Genomic DNA, 21,968 nt, shown 5'->3' with positions numbered 1-21,968 from the left:
CAGAGAAGCAATCAATTCGTGAGGCAATACTGCATTTGTTTGCCAGGTAGCGGGAGATGCGGCCTTTGTTCTTGGCAGCTGCTCGGCCAATGAAGGTGGAGTGGAAAATGAGTCCATATTTTGGGGTGTTACCCCTTGTCTTCAGGGCTCTGGGAGAAGAATATTTAGTGGGGAGTTTTAAGATCAGAAATTTCAACCCTACTAGCCAAGGCAGCTCCTCCCCTCCCCTGTACCCTCAGTGTCCAGAGTGAGCCGCAGGCTGCTGACCCCACCTCATGCCAACCCACAGCTCCCAGAGGCAGAGGGAAGGCATCCAATGTCGCTGACCTGGAAATCTGGTCCCTTTGCTGGGCCCTGGGAATCACTCAGACACCAGGACTGGCCATCACCCCCATAGCAGAGGTCTGTACGGGTCAGGGAGCCCTGGTCAGCCATCACTGTGATCCCCAAACAAGCAGTGGGCACCAGAAGTGGCACCTGAGTGTGGGCAGGTGCCCTCACTGGTACCTGAACAGGGCCTTTTCAGCCCCTAGGATCTGCACTGTGGACGCTGGATACTTGGCCAGGTTGGTGAGGCTCCCAGCATGAGCAATGAGACGCGCACCTACCTGGAAAAGGATTCAAGGCATTAGAGAAGCTGCAACTGCCCATCTACCAACTGCACAATTCTGCTGCACCCCATCAAGTACAAGTGGGGAAGAGAACAGTGGGTCAGGAAATACAGCAGTATGGACCTATGCTGTCACACGCCTTAGCCCCATTTGGTGTTCCCCATGACGCACCGCTTCCCCAATTAGGGCCGAGAGGCTGGGGGCTACTTGGCTCATCTTGGACCGCAGGTATGTATGCAGGCTCTGGCGGTAGTCCGACAAAGACACCACACGGCTGGAGAAGCTCTCGATGTTTATCAAGTCGATGGCCGATATGTCCATGCCTAAGGGACACCCGGTGTGAATGCAGGGCCAGATAGTCACAGCCCCAAACTGTCTTGGCCACTAGGCTGTACTGACCCATGGAGGATCGCGAGGCATCCAGAATAGCCTTAGCCTTGGCCCCATCCATCGTCAGCTCTTCCAGCTTCTCCAGCTTTTCTTCATTCAGCTCCCTTCGGTTTCCAATGAACTGAGCAAGGCGGCAGTAAGTAGCATTGTCGTTGATGATCTTCACCAGCTCAGGAAAGTGATACCCATACCACTCCCTGCAAAGAGCCACCATCACTCCCTGCCCAGCGGCTAGGTCTCAAAGCTACAGCCTCAGCCCTCTCCGTATCTATTCTTTGCCCAGAGAAAAGGGATCAAGTCCAATTCAAAACCTCAACTCCATGTCCCCCCATTCACAATACAGACCAGGCAAAGAGCCTGGGCTGGGGTGTATATGGGTGGATTTACTCTACCTCCTCTTTCTGTACAGTCAGTGTAAGAACACAGCCTGTGGTAAGCACTGGGAGGCTTGGCCCCACCCCACATTGTTCTACCCACAGGAGCTAGTCCTGATTTCAGCATTCAAAATTCGCTAAACCACAGGCCAAAGACCCCATTCTCAGGGGTCGCTTGGGCACTTTACCTGACACGCATGGAGAAAGTATTGATGTCCTTATCCAGCTGGTCCAGGAGGCTGATGGACTGGATAATCATATTGTCCACCCGGTTCACATTAAATTTAACTTTGGCACGAGAATAGCTGTGTCCCAGCCCCAACTGGGCTTTACAAGCAGACAGATCAGTCAGACCTTTCACCAGGTTGTGGAAGTGCAGACGAACCCCTGGAGGAGAGCAAGACAGTGAGCAAGAGAAGGCTCTAAGCCAGCTCCGGCACCCATGGGTTGCTTCCCAGAAGCGACCTTAAGCACCCTGATTAAATTTCCAGATCCCCCGTCAAAGATGTCAAGAATGTTAATAGATGGTCCCACCTCGCAGGATCTCAGCTATCACGCCTCCAGTCTGGCAGTTGTACCCTAACTCCTCTTGTATAGCAGCACCGATCTTGGGGTCTCCAACCCCCAGGAGGACTTTCTTCTTTTTGGATGGCAGGTGAGTCTCCAAGAGCAGGCGGAGGTCCTCATGAACAACACCTCAAGGCAAAGAACAGAGCTCCCACTAACATGCTGAAGAATGCTTAAATCATAAAAGGGATCTGTCCCCTTAACCGCTGATTACATGACAAACTGATCCCACATTGGTCCCACAGAGCATGCTAAGATGGCATGCCTACATCCTTCCTTGCTTCAGGCTTCGCTCAGCGACATGGAGACATCAGTGATTGCACTCAGGGGATTGACAGACTCAAGTCATCACTGCAAAGCCTGCATCAACCAAGGAAGGAACAGGACTCTGGTCCAACAGCATGTGTGTGAAGTACAGAATTGAAACCTTAAACATACCCAGGAGCACTATGGAGACAAGTATTTAGTATTTGATTTACACGTCCTGGGGCCAAACCTTTTTTCTTGGCTCTTCTGTATCAAAATTGCCTTTTCTAATTAACTTCAACAATGACCAAAGAACCACCTACCAAATTGCACTGAAGAATCATCTACCACCCACAAAGCCTAGGTCCTGGATTGTGCACTTTAAACATGTATATACCATATTCCCCAGACCTTGGGCTCTGTTTTAAACCACATCCTGTACACACCAAATACTGCCCAACACGTACCTGACTTACAACAAATTAGCCAAGGAAAGGACAATGCAATCACAAACCCCCCCCATGAGGATAAGATCAGCAACAACTAAACCTCCGCTCATCTCCCTAAAATACTCGGTTGTGGCCGACTCACCTTCGGACACAGCGTTGGCATTTTCCAAGGCAACCTGGGACGAGGCAAAGGGACAAAAGGCCACGAGACGAACGATGTTGTGGAACTTGCCCAGGTTGAGCACGCACTCCTCTACCTTGGAGGAGAACAGAGCATGAGTGGTTTTCTTCCCTCGCTCTTGCCTCTAGGGCGCAGTAAAGCAGCGGTTCCCAGCCCTGGTCGTAGGTGAGAACCAACCGCACGCTTCATAAATGAGCCGATTATAGACAGGCCCTAAATCCCGGTCGGCTTCATCGTACGGAGAGGAGTCCGGGGGGCTTACTTCTAAATGCTCCCAACGCGACTCTAGTCACGAACGCGGGTAAGGACCCCCCGGCTCTGGAGCTTTCGGGCCCAGCGCATCCCCCAGTGCGCGGCCGGCCACGTGGGAGCGCGCGGTGCATGCTGGGGCCCCGGGGCCCGAGGGGCTGCGGCGCAGCCGGCCAGCCCACCGCCGCCTTCACCCACCTGCGGCAGCAGCAAGCTGATCTCCTCCACCTCCTTCAGCGCCAGCAGCGCGTAGCCGACCGCGTGCTCGAACAGCACGTGCAGCAGCACCTGGAAGAGAGCCGGGAGCAAGCATCAGCGCCGTCCCCGCGTTCGCCCGCCCCGGCTCCCAGGGCAGGTTCTGGCCCCGGCCCCAACCCCGGCCCGGGCTCCCGCCCGCACTCAGGCCCAAACCTCGGCCTTCATCCCACCCGCAACCACTCCTCACCATGGCGCCCGCTCCTGGCCCGGCTCGCAATGCGGCGAGCGTGCTCTGGCGCGCGGAACCAGGCTCCGGAGGCCACGCCCCCCGCGCCGCCGGCCAATCAGAGGCCGGGGACGATACCTTTGCGGGCCTCCGGAGGGGACCGCCGCGGTGGTATCGCCCGCAGCGCGGGAGGGGGAGCGCGGGCGCGCGGGCGGCCTTCCGGCCTCTGCTGTGGCGCCCGCCGGCGTGGTTGCCGGGGACGCGCGGGATGGGGCCCGGCCCTGCAGGCCGCAAAGCAGGTAGGGGAGGCGCTTTCCCGGGTAATAGTCCAACCCCTCAGGTCTTCGTTATAGGAATTCTGGATGGCTGAGCTCGGCGAGCGCCGGGCGGGAGGCCTCGCGCGGGTCTCGGCGACCATTCCCGGACAGAAGCTTGCCGAGCCCGCTTTCCGCGGCGTGAGTGACCTGGGGTCGGGGAGCGCTCCCTGCGCCCCACGCCCCCCGGGACCCCTTCGTCCCCGCTTCCGACTCGGGGACCACCCTGCTCCCGCGGACCGAAGCGGGGCCTGGGGCGCGTTGGCGCAGACCCCGAGGAAACGGCTCCTCCGGGCCCGCTTCGCGCTTTTCGGTTGTATTTTATTTTTTTTTAAATGTTTATTATAGGCGATAAAGTAGAAAAGAACGACGATCTCACTTCTTCCTAGGTCGGTTTCTGGTTCCTCTACAAGAAGAACCAGTTCCTTTGGAAGGGCCACGTGTTGCTCGCCCAGTGGAACCCCCAGTTAGCTCCAAGGGAATTGGAGCTCCTTTTCCATGTCCTCGAGGGCGGGTTTCGGGCATCCTGGCGATTATTTTGAAATTACCTATGCTTTAATAATTAATATTAGAATTATAAACCCCAAACTTGTATATCCTACAGTGGTATATATACTGGTAATTAAAAAAAATTTTTTTTAAAGATTTTATTTATTTGAGAGAGAGTGCGCGCGCGCACAAGCCAGGGAGAAAGGCAGAGGGAGAAGCTGACTCCTTGCTGAGCAGGCAGCCCATGGCGAGGCTCCATCCCAGGACCCTGGGATCAAGACCTGAGCTGAAGGCAGAGGCTTAAACGACTGAACTATCCAGGCGCCCCTTATAAAATTTCAAGGGGATTTTTATTCTGTATATTCTCATAACTAAAGTGAATTTATACATTTAACATATTTTCTTCTTAAGCAATTCAGTTATTTGGTAAACAAAATTCAAGTAGTGAGCTCACTTTTTTTTTTTAAAGATTTTATTTATTTGACAGAGAGAGACACAGCAAGACAGGGAACACAAGCAGAGGGAGGGGGAGAACTAGAATCAGGCTTCCGGCTGAACAGGGAGCCTGATGCGGGGCTCAATCCCAGGACTTTGGGATCATGACCTGAGCCGAAGGCAGACGCTTAACGACCGAGCCACCCAGGCGCCCCGTGAGCTCACTCTTAATACAGTGAATCTTAAAATCTCATAATCTCAATATTGCTTAAAATGTGATTAAATTCTGTTACATATATTTACATAAGGTCATGGGTCTGAATCAATTACTCTCTGACACTTTAAAGTGGAATTGCAAAATTAATCTGTTACATCAATATGTTAAATTCTCTTAAATTATAAATATCAACTTAAGCAGATGATTCCAAAATGTAATGGGAAATATTAATGCTATGACTGATTTTTTTCATTATTTCTGTACTTAATGCTAAATATTCCTGGGGTTACAGGTGCTTATCTACTAAAGTGGAAGTTTTCAAAGGAGAAGTCAGAATCCATTAATGGATTGCAGAATTAATTTAGACATTCTTTGCCAGCATTAAAAAAAACAGGATGAAAGAAAATAGGAAATAAGAGTATGTCACATACAGTATTGATCTGTAAAACTTTTTGCTTTAGCTAAACATACATATGAATGTAAGATACACATGTACACATACAAATTTAAGAGTATATATATAAGTTACATAAACATACATTTCTGTGGATTAAATACAAGAAGGCAGAGAGTCACTGAGCTGGAAGATAGCCAGTCATACTTGGGAGAGAGCTGAGTCCTCTGGTTATATAGGAGCTGTACTGGAGTAGTATGCTAACTCAGAAATGACAGAAGAAAACCACACTTCCACTGGTGAGATACACTCCTGATTAGATGGGATGTGGGGTAAACACTAAAAATCTTTTGGCTTCTTCGCCTCCACTTCTTGTACTAAGCTATCTCCCCAATACTTTATGATCCTGACCGCAATGGGCATTTCTGCAGTGTGTGATATTAGAGACCATACCTTCCCTTTGGGCTGGGTTCATTCTTACCGAGGTTCAGTTCTTCACCACCAAAGTGGACTTTTGCAAAACTTTTGGTTTCCCTTTCTCTAAGCCACCTTCCTCTCCATTGCCGGGGGTGTTCTTCCTAAAGCAGAGTATCCAATCATGTTCGGTTTGTAGGTGCTCATTGTGGCATGAAGTCATAGGAAGATTAAGGGCTTGGTGTCTCAGGATCACCTGTGGTAGCTAGTGTGCAAAAATGACCCCCAATGATCCATGCCTCCTGACATTAGGTCCTCGTGTAGTCCCACAAGGAACCAGGCTGGGTCTGTGATGCATTCTAGGCAATAGAATGTGGCAGGAGTGATTCTGTGCCCGTGCCAAGCCTCAGCCTTTTGCATTCTTGGGAGCCTTGAGTTACCTTATGAGAAATTCAGCTACTTGGCTGGAGAGACCACATAGAGAAGGAGAGGCCCTGATACTTTATGGACAGGTCCAGTTTTCCCAGCAGCTCAGCTGAGCCCAGCCTTGCAGCTGTCCCTGTCAAGAAAGGAGACGTTTAGGTAAAGCCATTTTGTGTGTTCCAGCCCCTGCCACCATCTGACTGCAGCCACATGAGCAACTCCAAACAGGACCAGTAGAAGAACCACCTAGTTGAGCCCCACCTATGCACAGAATTGTGAGAAATAATATATTGTGGTTTTATTTATTTTTTAAAGATTATTTATTTATTTATTTATTAGAGAGTGAGCAGGAGAGAAACAGCATGAGAGGGGAGAAGGTCAGAGGGAGAAGCAGGCTCCCCGCTGAGCCAGGAGCCCGATGTGGGACTCGATCCCAGGACCCTGGGATCATGACCTGAGCTGAAGGCAGTCGCTTAACCAGCTGAGCCACCCAGGCGCCCAATATATTGTGGTTTTAAGCCACTAAATTTCGGGATGATTTGTTAAGCAGCAATAAATATGAATCAGTCTGTCAACCAGGATTCAGACCTCAGTTCTACTACTTACAATGTGACCTAAGTGAATCACCCACCTTCCTGAGCTTTCATTTCTTCTGCGGAATGAACACTGAGGATTCACTTATCCCTTCAACAAACATTGTATTGAACATCTGCTCGGGGCAGGGTATGACACCGGGGTGGAACTGGGCAGATAGTAGGGACACAACAAATGTTAGTGGTGTTTCATCTTCTTCTTTTGTCTCTTTATGATAAATAGCATGACGACATTTCCTTGCACCTGTTCTCAGGTGAGTCCGACTTCTCCCATTGCCTCCCATAGAATCTACCGAAACTGCCTTTTTTTATACACCCCGCTGCCATAACTTAATTCTACCACTTCAGCCACTAACTCACCCATGTAGACAGATCACCTCTAGCACAGATTAGTTTTACACGGTAAAACAGTGATGCATTCCATTTTTCTACTGCCGGTGGTAGTAGATGCACGGTTCATCGTCTCTCACCCTGATTAAACGTTGCTGGAACCTGGAAAATATGTAAGCTTGCCAATTATGGGTACCTCATTTGGCTCATTAATTTAAACTTTTCTTCTTAAATATGCATTGCCCTCGAAGTACTGTTTTAGTGCTGGTCTGCAAATTTTGGTGTGCAATATTTTCCTTCTAATTCAATTCTACATGTATTCTGGTTTCTGCTATGAATGCTGTGATGACCCACACGTTATTTGGGTTGGTGATAAAGGCTGCTGTCCTCCTTGCTTCCCATTGCTGCTTTCTAGGTGTTATTTCCTTCTCTTTTTCTTTGAAAAATCTCGGCCACCCATCACTGCCTGGTAATGTCTGACTTTGCACTGTGAAGGACATTGCTTACCTTTTAGAGAAGGAGGCAAGATGCTATTGATGAAAAAGTTTGGGGTGCCCCAAGCTGGTGAGCTTCCTAACTTCAGATTTACTACCCTGATTGTATCATTCCAACTCAGTCTTATAGGTACTGGGGTGGCCCCAACAGCTGACATCATTATATGTGCATTAGGCCCAGGGCGCTCCTTTTTTTCTGAAGACACCTCACAGACATGAAGATGGAGTGGTGGCAGGTGATGGGAGGAGGGAGCAGAGAAATGAGACCAAAGCTGCCTCCACTCATCTTCTCAGAACCCGAACTAAACAAACGAATTCAGCTAGTCTTTTTTGGGCTCCTGAGAACATAGGTAAGTTTTGAACAGTGAGCACCTTGGACACTGTGTGATCCAGCATCCTTTACAGATGAGAAATCAGGATGTTCAGGAGTCAGGTTGAGGAATCTGGGTATTCAAGAAACTACAGAATGAGTTAATTCTTCCATTTGTTAAAAAAAAGAAAGAAAGAAAGGTTTTTGGGCTCCGGGGTGGCTCAGTTGGTTGGGCATCTGCCTTTGGCTCAGGTCACGATCCCAAGGTCCTGGGATGGAGCCCTGCATCTGGCTTCCTGCTCCGCAGGGAGTCTGCTTCTCCTTCTCCCTCTGCCTGCCACTCCCCCTGCTTGTGCTCTCTCTCTCTCTGTCAAATAAATAAATAAATAGATAAATAAATAAATAAAATCTTTAAAAAAAAAAGAAGGTTTTTGTGTGCCTGTAACATGCCAGGTAGGTATGTATGTCACTTAGAAAGCTAGGTGCTAGGGATACAGTAGTAAACCAAGTAAGTCACTGCCATCATGGAGTTCACATTCTAGGAGATAAAAAAATCAAGTAAATGTGTAGTGCATCAGCTGCTGATGTGTTACAGAAGGTGGCATGGTTTTACACAGGCCCTCAGTGAAGAAGCAACATTGAGCAGAGATCTTAAGCAAGGGAGTCAGCGATGCAGAGAGTAATACACACAGTGATGATACTAACCTGTGACCTCTGATTTCAGGGACCTTCTGATCCCGGGAGACTGAACGTAAGCAAGCGAGGAGGTGCAGTAGTGTGAGAGGCTGACCAGAAGACCACTTGGGCCAGCGTTCCTGGGGAAGACTTCATGGCTAGAAGGAATTCTAGGTAGTCACAGAAGAACATGTAGGTCATCTAGAGCTCTAGGATGGAACGAGCATGGAAGCAAAAGCCAGCAACGAAAGAAGGAACTGCTAGAAATGTAAGATTCATCCTGGTCAGTAGTTGGACAAAAGACTGGAGGATCTAGTATGTAGGATCTAGAACCTAAGAAGCCTTGAATGAAAGCCAGGATGACACTCTTATTTTCCATCACCCAAAGTTTGATTAGAGACTAGTTTGGAGGTGAGATGCAAGACAGATTTCCCAGAAAGTTCCAGCTGAGAAAGTGTCCTGCGTGAGCAGCAGGTCTGAATGGGGAGTTTCGGGTTTCCTGGGCGTGTTCCAGGTTCAGCCTTGAAAGTCATGTTGCACCTGGGGCCTTTTCTTTCTCTGTGTAGATAGAACTGTCCATTCACTGGGAAGGATCATACTCTATAGCATCTAGTCCTTTTTTATTTTGCCCAGCCTGTGGCTCACTATGTCATCTTGGTGTAAATTAACCCAGAGTTTTTACTCATGGCAACACTAATGGGGATCTATGGAAATGGAATGGGCTGTTTAAATTCCGGGGAGTAGGGAGAGCTTCCAGAAAGGAAATTGTGTGAAACAACCACAAGATGGTGGCACTCTACACTCATTTCTAGAATAGAAAACCCTCCCATAGAATTTGAGAAACTTCCAGGAATTCCTTGGCCCTTTTCTCAATCATGGAAAGAACCCCTGCAACAGTCTTTGGTAATGAGTTACATATATATACAATATTTATTTCCATAGACACAGAAGAACGAAAAGCATCCAAGGACGATCCTTGAGCTCAGTGTTCCTTGTCTTTTTGGGTGCAGCTTGTGAAGCCCAGAGTAATTAGGATTATAGGGTAAATGTTTTGTTCAGCCAGTGTTGTTTGCGTTCAGAATCTGAGCCTGAGGAATATTTGATCTTACCTGTGCCTGTGATCATATCTGTTATTTATGAGCACATAGCATGGTGCTTGACACTTAGTCTTACTTGTGTCAACTCGTAGAATCTTCATAAGAGAATCTGGAGGTGAGGTTTCCATCGCTCATTATGCAGACATGGTTCAGTGATAAAGATGTCTGTATGCTCTATGTACCTCATCAACCCCAACCATGATCTTGGGCCTTTCTTCACATTTTCCAAACTAATACTGCATCTGGCACAATGCTGCAGAGAGCTGTCTTTAATTAGCAATCTCAACACTCAAAAACAAGCCTAACTTACAAAATTTGGACAGCACTCACACACCTGGTGATTTTGCCCTTGAAGATTGTGTTTTAGTTTTGTTCCCTAGGAACAAAAAGGGATAAAGTCCCTACTGACTCTATCTGTAGGTTTTAAAGGTATCTCTTGGAAACAGCGCATGGGATTATAAAATACTCATCTAATCATCTGTCTTCTATCTGCAGAGCTTAGTCCATTTGCATTTATTTTCATTCCTGATATGTTCTTTTTCTATTATTTTACACACTTTCTATTCATTGTGTTGTTTTTTTGCTTTGCTTTCCTTCCCCTCTTTCTTTTTCCTTTTTTTTTTTTTTTAAAGATTTTATTTATTTGACAGAGAGACACAGTGAGAGCAGGATCACAAGCAGGGGGAGAGGGAGAGGGAGAAACAGGCCTCCCGCCGAGCAGGGAGCCCGATGCGGGGCTCGATCCCAGGACCCTGGGATCAGGACCTGAGCAGAAGGCAGACGCTTAACGATTGAGACACCCAGGCACCCCCCTTCCCCTCTTTCTTGGAGGTACTATTAATCTAAGAGTACTTTAAATTAAAATTTTCCATTTGAGGTTTTTGGAACACACAATTGGTGTGGGAATTTAGATCCTCTGTGTGAGGGTTGCCTTGTGGATATAAATTCTCAAGGGAGAATTTTCTCCCCACTTTCTGCCAAGGTCGAAAGAGACAAGTGTCTCTTTCTGCAATGCAGGTTTGTTTCTTATGATCCTTTCCAGGAACTTGGGTGCCCCAGCTTTGGGTGGGGCCTTACAGAGCATATCTGAGGTACATTTACTGAATGGAAAGTCACCAGCATAGTGGACCCTGTCGGTACCTGGCCCAGCTCCCCTTACTGGCTGGTGCCTCACTCCCCAGTTTCTGTGAGTATGCAAGCCTGGTGTCTCCCTTGATTTTCTTTTCTTTTTTAAGATTTTATTTATTTATTTGACAGAGAGAGACACAGCGAGAGAGGGAACACAAGCAGGGGGAGTGGGAGAGGGAGAAGCATTCTTCCCGCGGAGCAGGGAGCCCAATGCAGGGCTCGATCCCAGGACCCTGGGATCATGACCTGAGCCGAAGGCAGACGCTTAACGACTGAGCCACCCAGGCGCCACTCTCCCTTGATTTTCATCAAAGGTGTACTCCTACTTAACATGAGTCTGTGTACAGTGGAGTTCTTTATGGACATTGGGTGTGTTGCTTATTAGAAATGAAAGGATCTGACTGCAGACATAGCCTCTGACAGAGAAAATCCAGTGTCTGTTTCATTTTCCCCCCAATAAGAAATGTATGAACTGGGGTAATATCAGTAAGACACCAGTTACAGTTCTCCGGATAAATTGTTAAATTTATTGTCAAATCATTCTTAGCTGACCTGAGGAAAGAAAAAAAGAGGAAGAGGGAGAGAAGGAGGGAGGGAAGGAGGAAAGAAGAGTGATCTTCATGCCTGGCGGCTCCTGGATAGACTGAATTGCTAAGTGTTAAGATGGAATGAGCTGGCAGGTCAAATCCAAGAGTGCAGAGCTGATGGGACTGCCCTCTGATGACACATCCCCCCTGTAAAGCCACACCACAGCAACACCTTTCCTCTCTTAGCCATGTCTTCTTCCTCTGCCTGGCTCCCTAGCTCACTGGAAGTTTCCTGTTGCTTGAGGGTCCTGGGAGCCACCATGAACTAATTCTCTGATCGACATCACTTGAAGAATCTTTAGAGTTGTCTTGAGAGAGGTCTTGCAGTTATTTGAATTAGGAAACCTCCTGTTAAATTATGTCCACAAATTCTTTGATAACCCCCTTCAAGAGATAGAGCCTAATCTCCTTCCCTTGAGTGTAAAATAGCCTCAGTGACTGAGTTCTAATGGATAGAAAGCTGTAGGATTGATGCTGTGACTTCTGAGACTAGGTTATAAAAGGCACGTGGTTTCCCCCTTGTTCTCGCTCTCTCTTTCTCTCTCGGGTGACTTGCTCTGGGCAAGACCAGCTGCTGAGTTGTGAAGACACCCCAGCAGCCCTGTGGAGAGGTCCTTGTGGGGAGTAATCAAAGTCTCCTGTTAACAGCCAGCAAGGAATGAAGCCTCCTGCCAACAGTCATGTGTATGAACCATCCCGAGGACAGATCTTCCAGTCCCAGTCAAATCTTCCAGTGCCTGCATACCCAGAACCAGAACTGCCCAGCAAAGCCACTCCCAAGTTGTCGACCCATAGAAACTGTGTGAGATGATCAGTGTTTATTTCTTTAAGCTGTTAAGTTGGGGGGATGATCTGTTGTGCAGAAATAGACAACGAAGACATTCCCTCACATAAAATTGTGCATCACCAGAACAGGATCATGTGTTTGTGTTTATGGTGGGTGTTCAGGCATATTGGTAGCCACCGGAAGCCTGACAGTAATCACTAGGAGGCTGGTGACTCAGGCCCCTCTTATTCCCCTCTCCAGGGGCTGGCCTTACCCAGGCAGGTGGTCTTGAAGGCCAGGTGTCACGTGGTGACCATTTTTGGGCCTCCCAGTCCTGCTTGGTTGGGTTAGATTGCCTGGATCCCAGTGTCAGAGTGTCCGGCAGGTAAGCTCAGGGCCAATGTGTGTCCTCCCAGAAGAAGGCATATGACACACAAGAGTTTGGAATTGGGGGTTAGACCTGAGATCCACAGACAGGAGGCACCTGCAACATCTTCTTTAGCCTCACCTGGAGATGGACGGGGGCGAAAGAACGGATCTCTTTCTCCCGGTCACATGTCCCATCCCATTCTGGGTCATGTGTGAAATGCTGGTGCTGGGTCAGGAAGGGGAAGGAACTGGGAGGGAACCTGGGGATTACTTTAATTTATAGTTTATGAAATCTCTGTAAAATCTCCATCTCCCCACCAGGACTTTGCCTGACTTCCAGGGTGTGGGAGATTCTCCTGAAAACCCCTGGGGCCAGGGTTGGGCCGTGGGCGGGGGAGAGGACTCTCCTTAGAACACTCAAGAGACATGGCCTGAGATGATCTTGAAGGTATATTGCGCCCCAGGGTCTGGGAACATGGGGCAGAGGAGAGGAAGAAACCACCTGCAGGACACCTGCCGCGTCAGAGTCTTGGACTGTGACTTGCATGCTGCTGAGCCTTTGTCCTTGTTGCCAAGGCCCTCTCAATGGTCTGGCCTCTCTGGCTTGTGCCCCCAGGAAACATTCTGCACAGAACCGCACCCTAACACTAGTTGAACGTAGAATCACCAGAGACAAGGCTCTGTGTTGCACACTTTGCCAAACTCCTCAGAGAAACCATCTTCAACATTCCTTCCACAATAAGCAGACTATCAAATTCCTTTTTCAAATTTGGTGCTTGAGAAGGATTTTTCTGCCCTGAGCGATCTAAGTTGTCTTCAATTAAAAGAAACCCGTGCTCCTTGCCTTGCTGCTAGAAGGCTCCAGTGCATTTTTGCTGCTTAATGGCCTCAGTTCCCCCCAGGCTGGGGTCTGGGGGATAATCATCTTCCTACTCACCGTGGCTGGACTTTGGTTCACTACCTTTATTTTCAGTGGCTTCTTGTACCTTTTATTTAAACCACCTCATCTCCTTTGGGTAGAGGTGATGGTTGGGAATGTGGGCCACTCTGCATCCTCCTCCCAGTTGGTCAGATTAGCAGAAACCAGTGCCCCAACATGGGGGCCATGAAAAAAGTCTACGGTGGTGGTCGTGGCCCTGCTGCCTCATCCCAAAGTCTGGAGCTGAGGGAACCACGGCGAGTGCAAGGTCCAGAGCTGCCTGAACCAAGATACTGGAAAGGGCAGTTTATGGGGAGTGAGGAGACTCAGCTCCCCCTAAAGAGTGGACAAAACCATTGTCCTCCCCTAGTGATAGCCAACAAGTGCCTGAGACTAAGTAATAGAAATTCCCACATTCAATGAGAGGAGAGAGAACATGCGTGTGTGTGAGGAGAGAGAGGAAGAGAGAATATTATCGTTTTGGGTGTGTGAGCTGGTGGGGCCGAAGGACCAGCCCCAGGATGGTGCTTGTGTGAGTCCCAGGGGTCACTGGGGAGGTCTCTGAGCACTCTTTCCAGAGGCTGACCTCCAAGGATGAGTCTGAGGCCGAGCTGGGCCAGAATCTGGTCTGACACCAGGAGGCCGAGCTCCAGAGAGGTGCCGGGAGGCAGGCAGTGTGGTCCCGCTGGCAGAAGTGGAGGTCCCAGGATCCTGAGCCTTCTTGTCTGGGGTCTGGTTTTGGCTGGCAGGGTGAGGTGTGGTCCCTGGAAAAGGAACCGAGACAAGAATGAGGATGTGGGGGAATTGGCTTCAGTTTCCTGGTATCAAACGGGAGCCCTCTGGAGCTGCCCTGCTCTGTGTGTGGATTTCAGTCCCATTTGGCGAGGTGGGAATGTTCAGACGGTGCTCGGGTGTCTCTGGGCACATTGGCTTGGCCTTGGCATAAACAGATCTGCTGGAGGTAATAGGGTCTGATGGCTGGAGAGCTAGGTTTTTTTTTTTTTTTTTAAGATTTTATTTATTTATTTGACAGAGAGGGAGAACACAAGTAGGCAGAGCGGCAGGCAGAGAGAGAGGGAGAAACAGGCTCCCCGCTGAGCAGGGAGCCCGATGTGGGACTCGATCCCAGGACCCTGGGATCGTGACCTGAACTGAAGGCAGACGCTTAACCGACTGAGCCACCCAGGCGCCCTGGAGAGCTAGGTTTTGAACTCTGGCCTTAAACTGGACTCTGAGCCTTGGTTTTCTGGAGTATAAAGCTGGGACAACAGTAACAGTCTCTCAGGTGGCATATGATGCTCCCAGGTGGCATATGATGCTCCCAGGGTCACATAGGATGCTGGAAGGGGCTGTGTAACCTGCATGGAATCATATCCAACTTCCAGCCCTTTTGTTTATTTGTCTCCTTCCCTTCCCCTAACTGACCTCAGGGTGATTACTGCTTGCTCTTCACCAACCCCAGTTCCTGGGACACAGAAAAGGACTGGGTTTCCCTGGTGGGTGAATGTGGCCTATGACTGAAGTCCGGGCTTTGACGTGCCCCACTTCCTCTAGGCTCCTCCCCTTGCACCTGTCTGGGGCAGACGGGGTCACCGGGTGGAAGGAGCCAGCGTCCTTGTGGCAACGTCACTTGGGAAGAAAGTGGCTGTCAAGTGGAAACACCCAATTTAGACTTTACGTTGAATGAGAAGTAAACTTTTATTGTGTTTGAGTCATTTGTTTGGGCCTGTTTGTTACAGTAACTGGTATCATTCTAGCGACTACTTGGAGAAGAGAAGCTAAGTGAGGGCAGCCATGGAGGCCACCGGCGGCCATCTTCCTAGGCTCTCCCCCACAGCCTACTCCCACTGATGTGTTCAGATCCAACGAATTTTTAAAAAAGCAAACCCTGCAGTACTGAGGTAAGCAGTACAAAATCGAAAGAGCTTTGGATCTGTACTAAAAACTCACATTTGGAGAGGGCAGACTTTAAAGTAGCAGCCCAGTAGAGCAAGGCAGGGAAGGAGTGCCCAGGGGACGGGCACATTGGGACTGTGGGGACGTGAGCCAACCACTGTCAAACCAGTGTAAGTTCCTTGGTTTCTCATGGAAAACATTTTGTACACCTATTTTCTTCCTTCCATACACAAGTCCACCACTGTCCAAATAGGTCCATTCCATTTTCTCATTTTTGTTGGTGATACTACAACATAACATTGCATGTACTCCATTTCCTGCCGCACGTGGGACAATTAGGTGATTTCAGATATTTTCTTCAGTGTCACGACAAGCTGCCAGCCAGTCACTCTTCTGCATTTCAGCCCTCACCCAGTCTTGGAGGGCATCAACGGACTGCCAGCCGATCTGACCAGTAAGAATGTCTGTAGCTTCAAAATGTCTTCCATATATTTTGGGAGACTCGCTAGGGACAGGTTCTATGGTGACACAGCCTTCTTGTCCTCTTTCTGCAACATTTGTTTACTTGCTACTAACTATTCAGTAGTAATTCGTTACTATTCCAATATCAATACTGATACTGACAAGTATTCCAATAGCAACACAGTGTTTGCCAGGGATGCACACGGTGTCCCTTGTTCTTCCTGACCTGCTTCCATAGGCACTTCGGTCACTGTTGGACCTCAAGAATGAAAAATAACCCAACAGGGGACGTTCATCTTGCAGGTTAAATTCTTCGTTTCTGTTTTTTGTGGTCCTGCCTCGATGTCATAAAGTCATCGAATAAATAATACAATTTCTGCACTAAAAATTCTAACTCCTGAACAGTCAGCCGCGTCTTGTGCGTCTTATTCACTTCCGGCATCAGAGGCCAAAATCACAGCATGCTCATTCGGTTTAATTTTACAATAGGAGCAAGCTTTGGGACATGGGGTCTCTTTTGATTTGAACTTTCCTCTCTCAAGGTGGAGATAGTCTGTGACCACTCCCCGTTGAATCCCTGTGACACTTTCTTTGGAATACATGTGGCCATTTCTCATCCTTTTATTCTACATATTCCAGTGTTTCCCTCTCTCTCTCTTTTTTAAAGATTTTATTTATTTGACAGAGACACAGCGAGAGAGGGAACGCAAGCAGGGGGAGAGGGAGAGGGAGAAGCAGGCTACCCACTGAGCAGGGAGCCCGATGTGGGGCTCGATCCCAGGACCCTGGGACAATGACCTGAGCTGAAGGCAGATGCTTAATGACTGAGCCACCCAGGCGCCACCGGTGTTTCTCTTTTTTAAGAGAATGCAAACTGGTTCCAGTAGGAGCAGCAGCTGCCGGATTCAAATTTGTTTCTCCTCCTAAAGAAAACATTCAAAACAACACAGAGAGCAAATACCTCCTCCATCCCCAGGTGGCTGTGACCCCCGTCAGCCAACCCTCAGGGCATCTTAGAGGCATCTGGGTGGGACACCAACAGTGCTCCTCCATTGGGTAAAATAGCCAGATGGAAAGAGGATATCAGAGGGGGACTGTCAGACTCAGGAGAGAAAGTGAAGAAGATGAAATCACTTCAGAAAAGAAGGCTCACTTGTGGCGAATGTCAAGAGTCACAGTAGAAAACGCAGCGAGAGACTTGGTGGGTAGAGGTGAGGGAGACAGCCCCGCAGGAGAAGTGGAAATGCTTCTGCATGTCACAGACGCCCCAGCTCGTAGTCACAGGTTCTCTCTCTGTGTGCCAGGACTCTGTGAAGCTCGCCTCTTGCTGAATCCTATCTCATTCTCCCCACCCCATGAGGTAGGATCTATGATCGAGTCTTAGCTTAACGTGCCCGACTTCGCACAGCTAATCGTCAGAATTCTGACTTTATCCCAGCTCCATCTGATTCCTCAGCAGATGCTCTTTATACCCTTCCATGTGGCCCTGTAAAGAAGGAATCGTCATGAGGGGCGCCTGGGTGGCTCAGTAGTTAAGCGTCTGCCTTCGGCTCAGGTCATGATCCCGGGGTCCTGGGATCGAGCCCCGCATCGAGCCCCGCATCGGGCTCCCTGCTCCACGGGAAGCCTGCTTCTCCCTCTCCCACTCCCCCTGCTTGTGCTCTCTCTCTCGCTGTGTCTCTCTCTGTCAAATAAATAAATAAAATCTTAAAAAAAAAAAAAGGAATCGTCATGAAATAGAATTTACCTTCTTCGATGAGTTGGAGCTGGGTGGCATTTTGGGAAGCGTCTTTAGCTGTGTCCTCTGACTGTGCTGTGCTTCTGCCTTTGACAGATTTGTGGCTCTTCTCAAATTCGCGGAGCTGCAGAAAAAGAATGAACCCTTCTCAGGGAAATGGGTGGTTGAGGCTCAGAGCCCAGGATGGTGAGATCTAGGGAACAAGGACTCTGTCTTAGGTTCTTGGTAACTACCATTCCCTGGAGAGGGCATCCCAAGACTCAGCTTTGCACAGCATTTGAAGGAACATCTGGCCAGGGGAGCACAGAAACCCTGCCAATCCTGCATTTCAAGGTTCTCTGTATGTGGGCAGGAGGACGGTGAGATTAACAGAGGGAGATGCCGAGGGGGAGCTGGCTGCGAGGCAGATGGATTAGTTCAAGAAGAGGGAGTGAGAAGCAAGGAGGACAGGGCTTAGAGCGGGGTGGGGTTTGCCCTTCACCGCTTGTAGGAGGGGGGTGGACGCTGGGAGAGTGGAAGAGAGCAGTCAGAACTCAGCTGGTGTGGAGAGAAGCTGCCTGTGTGTGGCCGGGGGCTTAAGAGACCCGTTAGGCTGTGGGGACAAGTGCTATGTCATTCTGACAATATTTTCTCTAGTATTTATAGTATCAGTTTTAATCTGTAGGTATTATTGGGGGTACTGGTTTTACTATGTATGAACATTGCTTGAGTCCATTGAATTTCTCCTGTTCTTTAGCAACCTCTCCAAATTTAAGCCATCATTATTGTGTGCCCCCCGAATATCCTCAAAATATAAATGCATGTTGTTCAATCTTACAAGGCTTCCTACAGATACAGATAGTTTTGGATCTGGTTTAGAAGGAAGCCATTTAGAGGATACAACTGGGCTCACAGAGCAAATTAGCAAAAACCAAAACCATGACATCTTTTCGAATGAAAACTCCTGACAGACTCACCGCTTGGATTTTCTTTCTCAGCTGGGCATTAGCTCGGGAAAGGCTTTTGGAAACTGAGTTCAGGTAGTAGATGGCCAGGCTGCAAGAGAAAAGTGACCCTCCTGTGATACTGCAGTCTTGGAAAATGACAAGAGCTGGACCCCTTCTGGAGGAATCAAGGCAGGCTTCCTGGAGTAGGTTGCCTCTGGGCAGGGTGGAGAGATATCCTACGATTCTAAGTTCCCCACTTAATGTAGAGAAGGTCCTGGACACCCTGCTTTCTATTTTATTAAATGTGGAAATGACATACACCTTTTTAGCTCTCGGAGTACTCAGTAAAGGTTGGCTAAAGGAATCATCCTTCTTGGAAGTCTGAAGAGGTGGGGGAGTGGCAGGGGTTCTTGAAAGCAGAAGAAGCTGCTTATGCTTCCTGGGGAGCTGCCCTGGGTCAGGCTGTGTCGTATGCATCCCACTCCATATCTCAGTGGTTTTCACCCCGTGAAGTAGAAAGGATGTCTCCCATCTTTCCAAATCAGTATCCTAGAACTCAGAGAGGGTAAGTACTTTGTCCAAGGTCACCCCATTTTTCAGTACTTGTTGGAGTACACATTTAAAGCCGAAGCTCCTTCCCCAGTCATCAAGGTCTAAGAGAGGAGGGTCTGGGTGCTAGGTGCCTGCCCCAAGTTTGCCTAGAAGCACAAGTGCAGAAGGCCCAGAGGTCCCTGCTTAGGGAGCATTGATGGGGATGTCTGGCCCTGGGCTGGTTTTCAGAGTCCAGCTCCCACTGGGTGTCCTTGGAGGCCTCCCTTTCACAGGAACTAAGGTTGGGGGCTATGACCAGGGTCACCTCCTGAGAGGGGAGGGGCCACAAAAGCCAAGGTGCCACCTGGATTGGGTGCTTCGCTGGCCTATTACTTGGGAGCTTTTGAGGTTCATCCTTCTTTGTCACTTTTCTCCCTAGATTTCAAGTCTTAGCTGCTCCAGCTTGGGTCTTCTAAGCCTTCCTTTCAAGGCAGGGCCCCCCAGAGCCACTTCAATGAGTCCACGAGCTCTCTCCAGCCAGAGAGGAGGAATCCCATTGTCTTTGGGGCAGAGTGTGGGTCAGAGGCTGTCATGTGAGCCCCCAGCAACAGAGACTCAGGTGGAGTCAGGGAAGATGGGTGGAGGCAGCAGGATCTGTTTTGCAAGGCTCCTACTCCGAAGGCCAGGCCTTACCTTCTCTCCTAATTAACCACCCATTTATCAGGGAGGACTTGGAGGTCAGAGAGGAGGAAATGCTCATGGGTGGCTTTGTCCCTCCATTCCCAAATTTAGCATTTCCCTTTGCCACCTGCAAGGGTCAGGTCTGGGTTCCAGAATTTCCTCAGACAATCAAGGGGTAGTCCAGGTTTGTCACTATCATGCCAGTCCTTTCTCAGGCCAGGACTAGGAGCAGAAGATGTTCCAGTCAAGGGTGTAAGGAGATACACCTATTTGGGGGAGCAAGTCAGCACTCTCTAGAAGGATTGGAGAAACACATACCTATGACCCTGCACTTCCACTTCCCAGGTCTGTCCGAGAGAAGTCCTCACACATTTGCACAAGGACCACATTTGCAATAGCCAAAAAGTGGAAACAGCCTAACCACCTCTCGGCAGAGGACCAAGAAACTGTGATTTAATCACACTGCAGAGTAGAGCCATTAAAGTGTGTGCTGGTGTATCCACGTGGATACATTTCCCAAACATAATGTTGAGTGAAGAAAGTGAACCATTCCTGAAAAAACTTAAAGCCCAGAAAAGGATAGCCGGGGTGTGATGAAAACACCCAACTATGGGTGGAAACGCTTGGAGAGGGAGGAAGAGAGCAGGACTGGGAGCGGGCTTGAAGTGTATCTGTAACATTTTATTTCTGGTAAAGAGACAGATCTGAAGCAAATAATGCAAATTAGTAACATCTGTTGACTCTTGTGATCCTGTTCACGGTTGTCTGTACTTTTCTGTATATTAGGAATGTTTCACAATTTAAAAAAAGCATGCCAAAACAGGTTTTTATAAAGAAAAAAACCCCTAATATTTTCAACAGTACCTTTTCAATGACGGTAATTCAAATTCAGGAGTCTCACTTCCCACCTTTTTCTTTTCTTTCTTCCCTTTGTTCCTTCCTTGAACGTGTGTTATTTGCCTCCTCTGCCCTAGGCCTGGGCTGGTGTTGGGGACACAGAGATCATCCAACCCACCCACCATCCTTAGGGGTTTCTCGGTCTTTGGTGAGAGGGAGAGTGGGGAAAGAACCAAATGCTCCAACGCACCCAGGGACAGGCTGAATCAGCCCCTCTGCTTTCTCAGAGACCCAGAGTGCACAGGTCTTTGATATTTCTAGTGAGCCTTTAGGAGAGTGCAGCAGATAATGGCAGCGCCCATCCCTATTCCTCGGACCCTGTCTTTCGGTGTGCTCCCTTCACCTGTGTGCCTGGAACTTCCCTTCCATCCCCTGCAGGAATGCAGCTGACCCAGATTGCCGGGGGAACTAACCCACCCCTCTTCCCTTTTAGGTTTCCCAGTCCCACCCACTAGTGACTGATGGACGCTGGTCTACAGATGCCCCAGCCCTCACCCTTGAGCAAGATAACTCTGAGACCCACTGTTTCCCAGAGTTCCCCAGCAGGATTAAAGTCATCCCAGTGGTAATGACCTTGCTGTCCTCTTCCCCATCGCACTTCCCTCCCTCCTTCCCCAACGAAGGGAAGGTTGCCAGGAGGCAGAGCCGCGGGCCCTCGCTAACTTACAACATCAGCAGGATAGCTGGGATGATCAGGCCAGGGTTGGCGAGGAAAGCAAAGATCTTGCCCAGGAAGGTTGGAAAATCGTTTTCAATTGTCTCTTGGATGACGTCATACATTCGGTTTTTCCCACTGTGAAGAGGAGGGAACACATGACAGCTCACAATACGAAGCTCGTGTGGCATGAGCAGCCATGCTCATGTCCCCGTGGGCCCCAAGCTGCCACTCACCACTGCTTTCCTGGAAGAACCAAAGCTCTGCTCCAAAGGAACTGCACTTAAAACATGCCCCATGAGGGGCTGCCATTTGGCTCTGTCTTATAGCTAGTCAGCCCCCCGGGATTGGCCAGCGTTATGTCCTTGGTACCTCAGAACTTCTCAGCCTACATTGGTCTCCTGGGTGTGACACCTTCCTCAGCAAGATGAAAATGGATTTTCTCCTCTACTCTCCTGGGAGAAAATTGCCTGCCCGGTGGTTGTAAGATCAACATGGAGCTCCCTCTGGGCCCTCGGGGAAGGAAAGAGTTCTCCAGAGGCTTATGTGGGAGACAACCTCATGGGGCCACTCAGAAATACCTACAATTCGTCTTCAGATGATAGTTTCAGGAGATTGGATCACCTAGGACAGGCTCCTGGACAGGTCGCAAGGGCAATTTTGATTTTCTTCAAATACCCAAGAATCATTATGCAAACTGACTTCCACAAATGCCTGCCCAGAGACTATGGTCCCCT

The 21,968-nt window shown here is 49.0% G+C and overlaps 2 protein-coding genes, 2 long non-coding RNA genes and 3 other non-coding genes across 9 annotated transcripts in view; 1 reads left to right on the top strand and 6 right to left on the bottom strand.

Annotated features, from left to right (window-relative positions):
• NOP56 (NOP56 ribonucleoprotein) overlaps positions 1 to 3,590 on the bottom strand; it is a 5,175-nt gene extending 1,585 nt beyond the window's left edge. Inside the window, 9 exon segments of the mRNA XM_081833097.1 lie at positions 1 to 149; positions 508 to 608; positions 783 to 934; positions 1,011 to 1,198; positions 1,564 to 1,762; positions 1,910 to 2,071; positions 2,780 to 2,894; positions 3,266 to 3,355; positions 3,513 to 3,590. The exon segment at positions 1 to 149 is cut by the window's left edge and continues 24 nt beyond it. Coding sequence (XP_081689223.1) covers positions 1 to 149; positions 508 to 608; positions 783 to 934; positions 1,011 to 1,198; positions 1,564 to 1,762; positions 1,910 to 2,071; positions 2,780 to 2,894; positions 3,266 to 3,355; positions 3,513 to 3,515 — 1,159 coding nt within the window. The 5' untranslated portion in view covers positions 3,516 to 3,590.
• On the bottom strand, positions 360 to 445 carry LOC115940579 (small nucleolar RNA SNORD86). The gene has a single exon (XR_004075318.1). It is a non-coding gene; the product is annotated as a small nucleolar RNA SNORD86 (small nucleolar RNA).
• LOC115940584 (small nucleolar RNA SNORA51) lies at positions 1,320 to 1,450 on the bottom strand. The gene has a single exon (XR_004075322.1). It is a non-coding gene; the product is annotated as a small nucleolar RNA SNORA51 (small nucleolar RNA).
• On the bottom strand, positions 2,232 to 2,299 carry LOC115940580 (small nucleolar RNA SNORD110). The gene has a single exon (XR_004075319.1). It is a non-coding gene; the product is annotated as a small nucleolar RNA SNORD110 (small nucleolar RNA).
• LOC145723820 (uncharacterized) lies at positions 3,417 to 12,303 on the top strand. Of its 3 annotated transcripts, none has more exons than XR_014149136.1 (3): positions 3,681 to 3,790; positions 8,629 to 8,847; positions 10,719 to 12,303. It is a non-coding gene; the product is annotated as an uncharacterized LOC145723820 (long non-coding RNA). The 3 variants fall into 3 exon arrangements; XR_014149138.1 differs by having other exon boundaries at positions 8,629 to 9,053; positions 12,040 to 12,303; XR_014149137.1 differs by lacking the exon at positions 10,719 to 12,303 and having other exon boundaries at positions 3,417 to 3,811; positions 8,629 to 10,050.
• LOC145723821 (uncharacterized) lies at positions 10,279 to 11,165 on the bottom strand. Its single transcript, XR_014149141.1, has 2 exons — positions 11,075 to 11,165; positions 10,279 to 10,527 (listed from the first exon to the last, which is right to left on the bottom strand). It is a non-coding gene; the product is annotated as an uncharacterized LOC145723821 (long non-coding RNA).
• A 1,630-nt stretch (positions 12,304 to 13,933) lies between the features above and the next one.
• Positions 13,934 to 21,968, bottom strand: part of TMC2 (transmembrane channel like 2) — a 61,709-nt gene continuing 53,674 nt past the window's right edge. Inside the window, exons 16-19 of the mRNA XM_081832283.1 lie at positions 21,244 to 21,369; positions 18,498 to 18,576; positions 17,551 to 17,665; positions 13,934 to 14,209 (exon numbers count right to left, since the gene is read on the bottom strand). Of these exons, the coding sequence (XP_081688409.1) occupies positions 13,992 to 14,209; positions 17,551 to 17,665; positions 18,498 to 18,576; positions 21,244 to 21,369 (538 nt within the window). The 3' untranslated portion in view covers positions 13,934 to 13,991. The remainder of the gene's footprint in view (positions 14,210 to 17,550; positions 17,666 to 18,497; positions 18,577 to 21,243; positions 21,370 to 21,968) is intronic.

Source organism: Leptonychotes weddellii, chromosome 10 (assembly GCF_054177405.1).
Source record: "Leptonychotes weddellii isolate Sample4059 chromosome 10, ASM5417740v2, whole genome shotgun sequence".
In the NCBI taxonomy this organism is placed as follows: Eukaryota; Metazoa; Chordata; class Mammalia; order Carnivora; family Phocidae; genus Leptonychotes; species Leptonychotes weddellii.
Note: the sequence above shows the minus strand (reverse complement) of the source record. Positions and strands in the feature narration are given on the sequence as shown.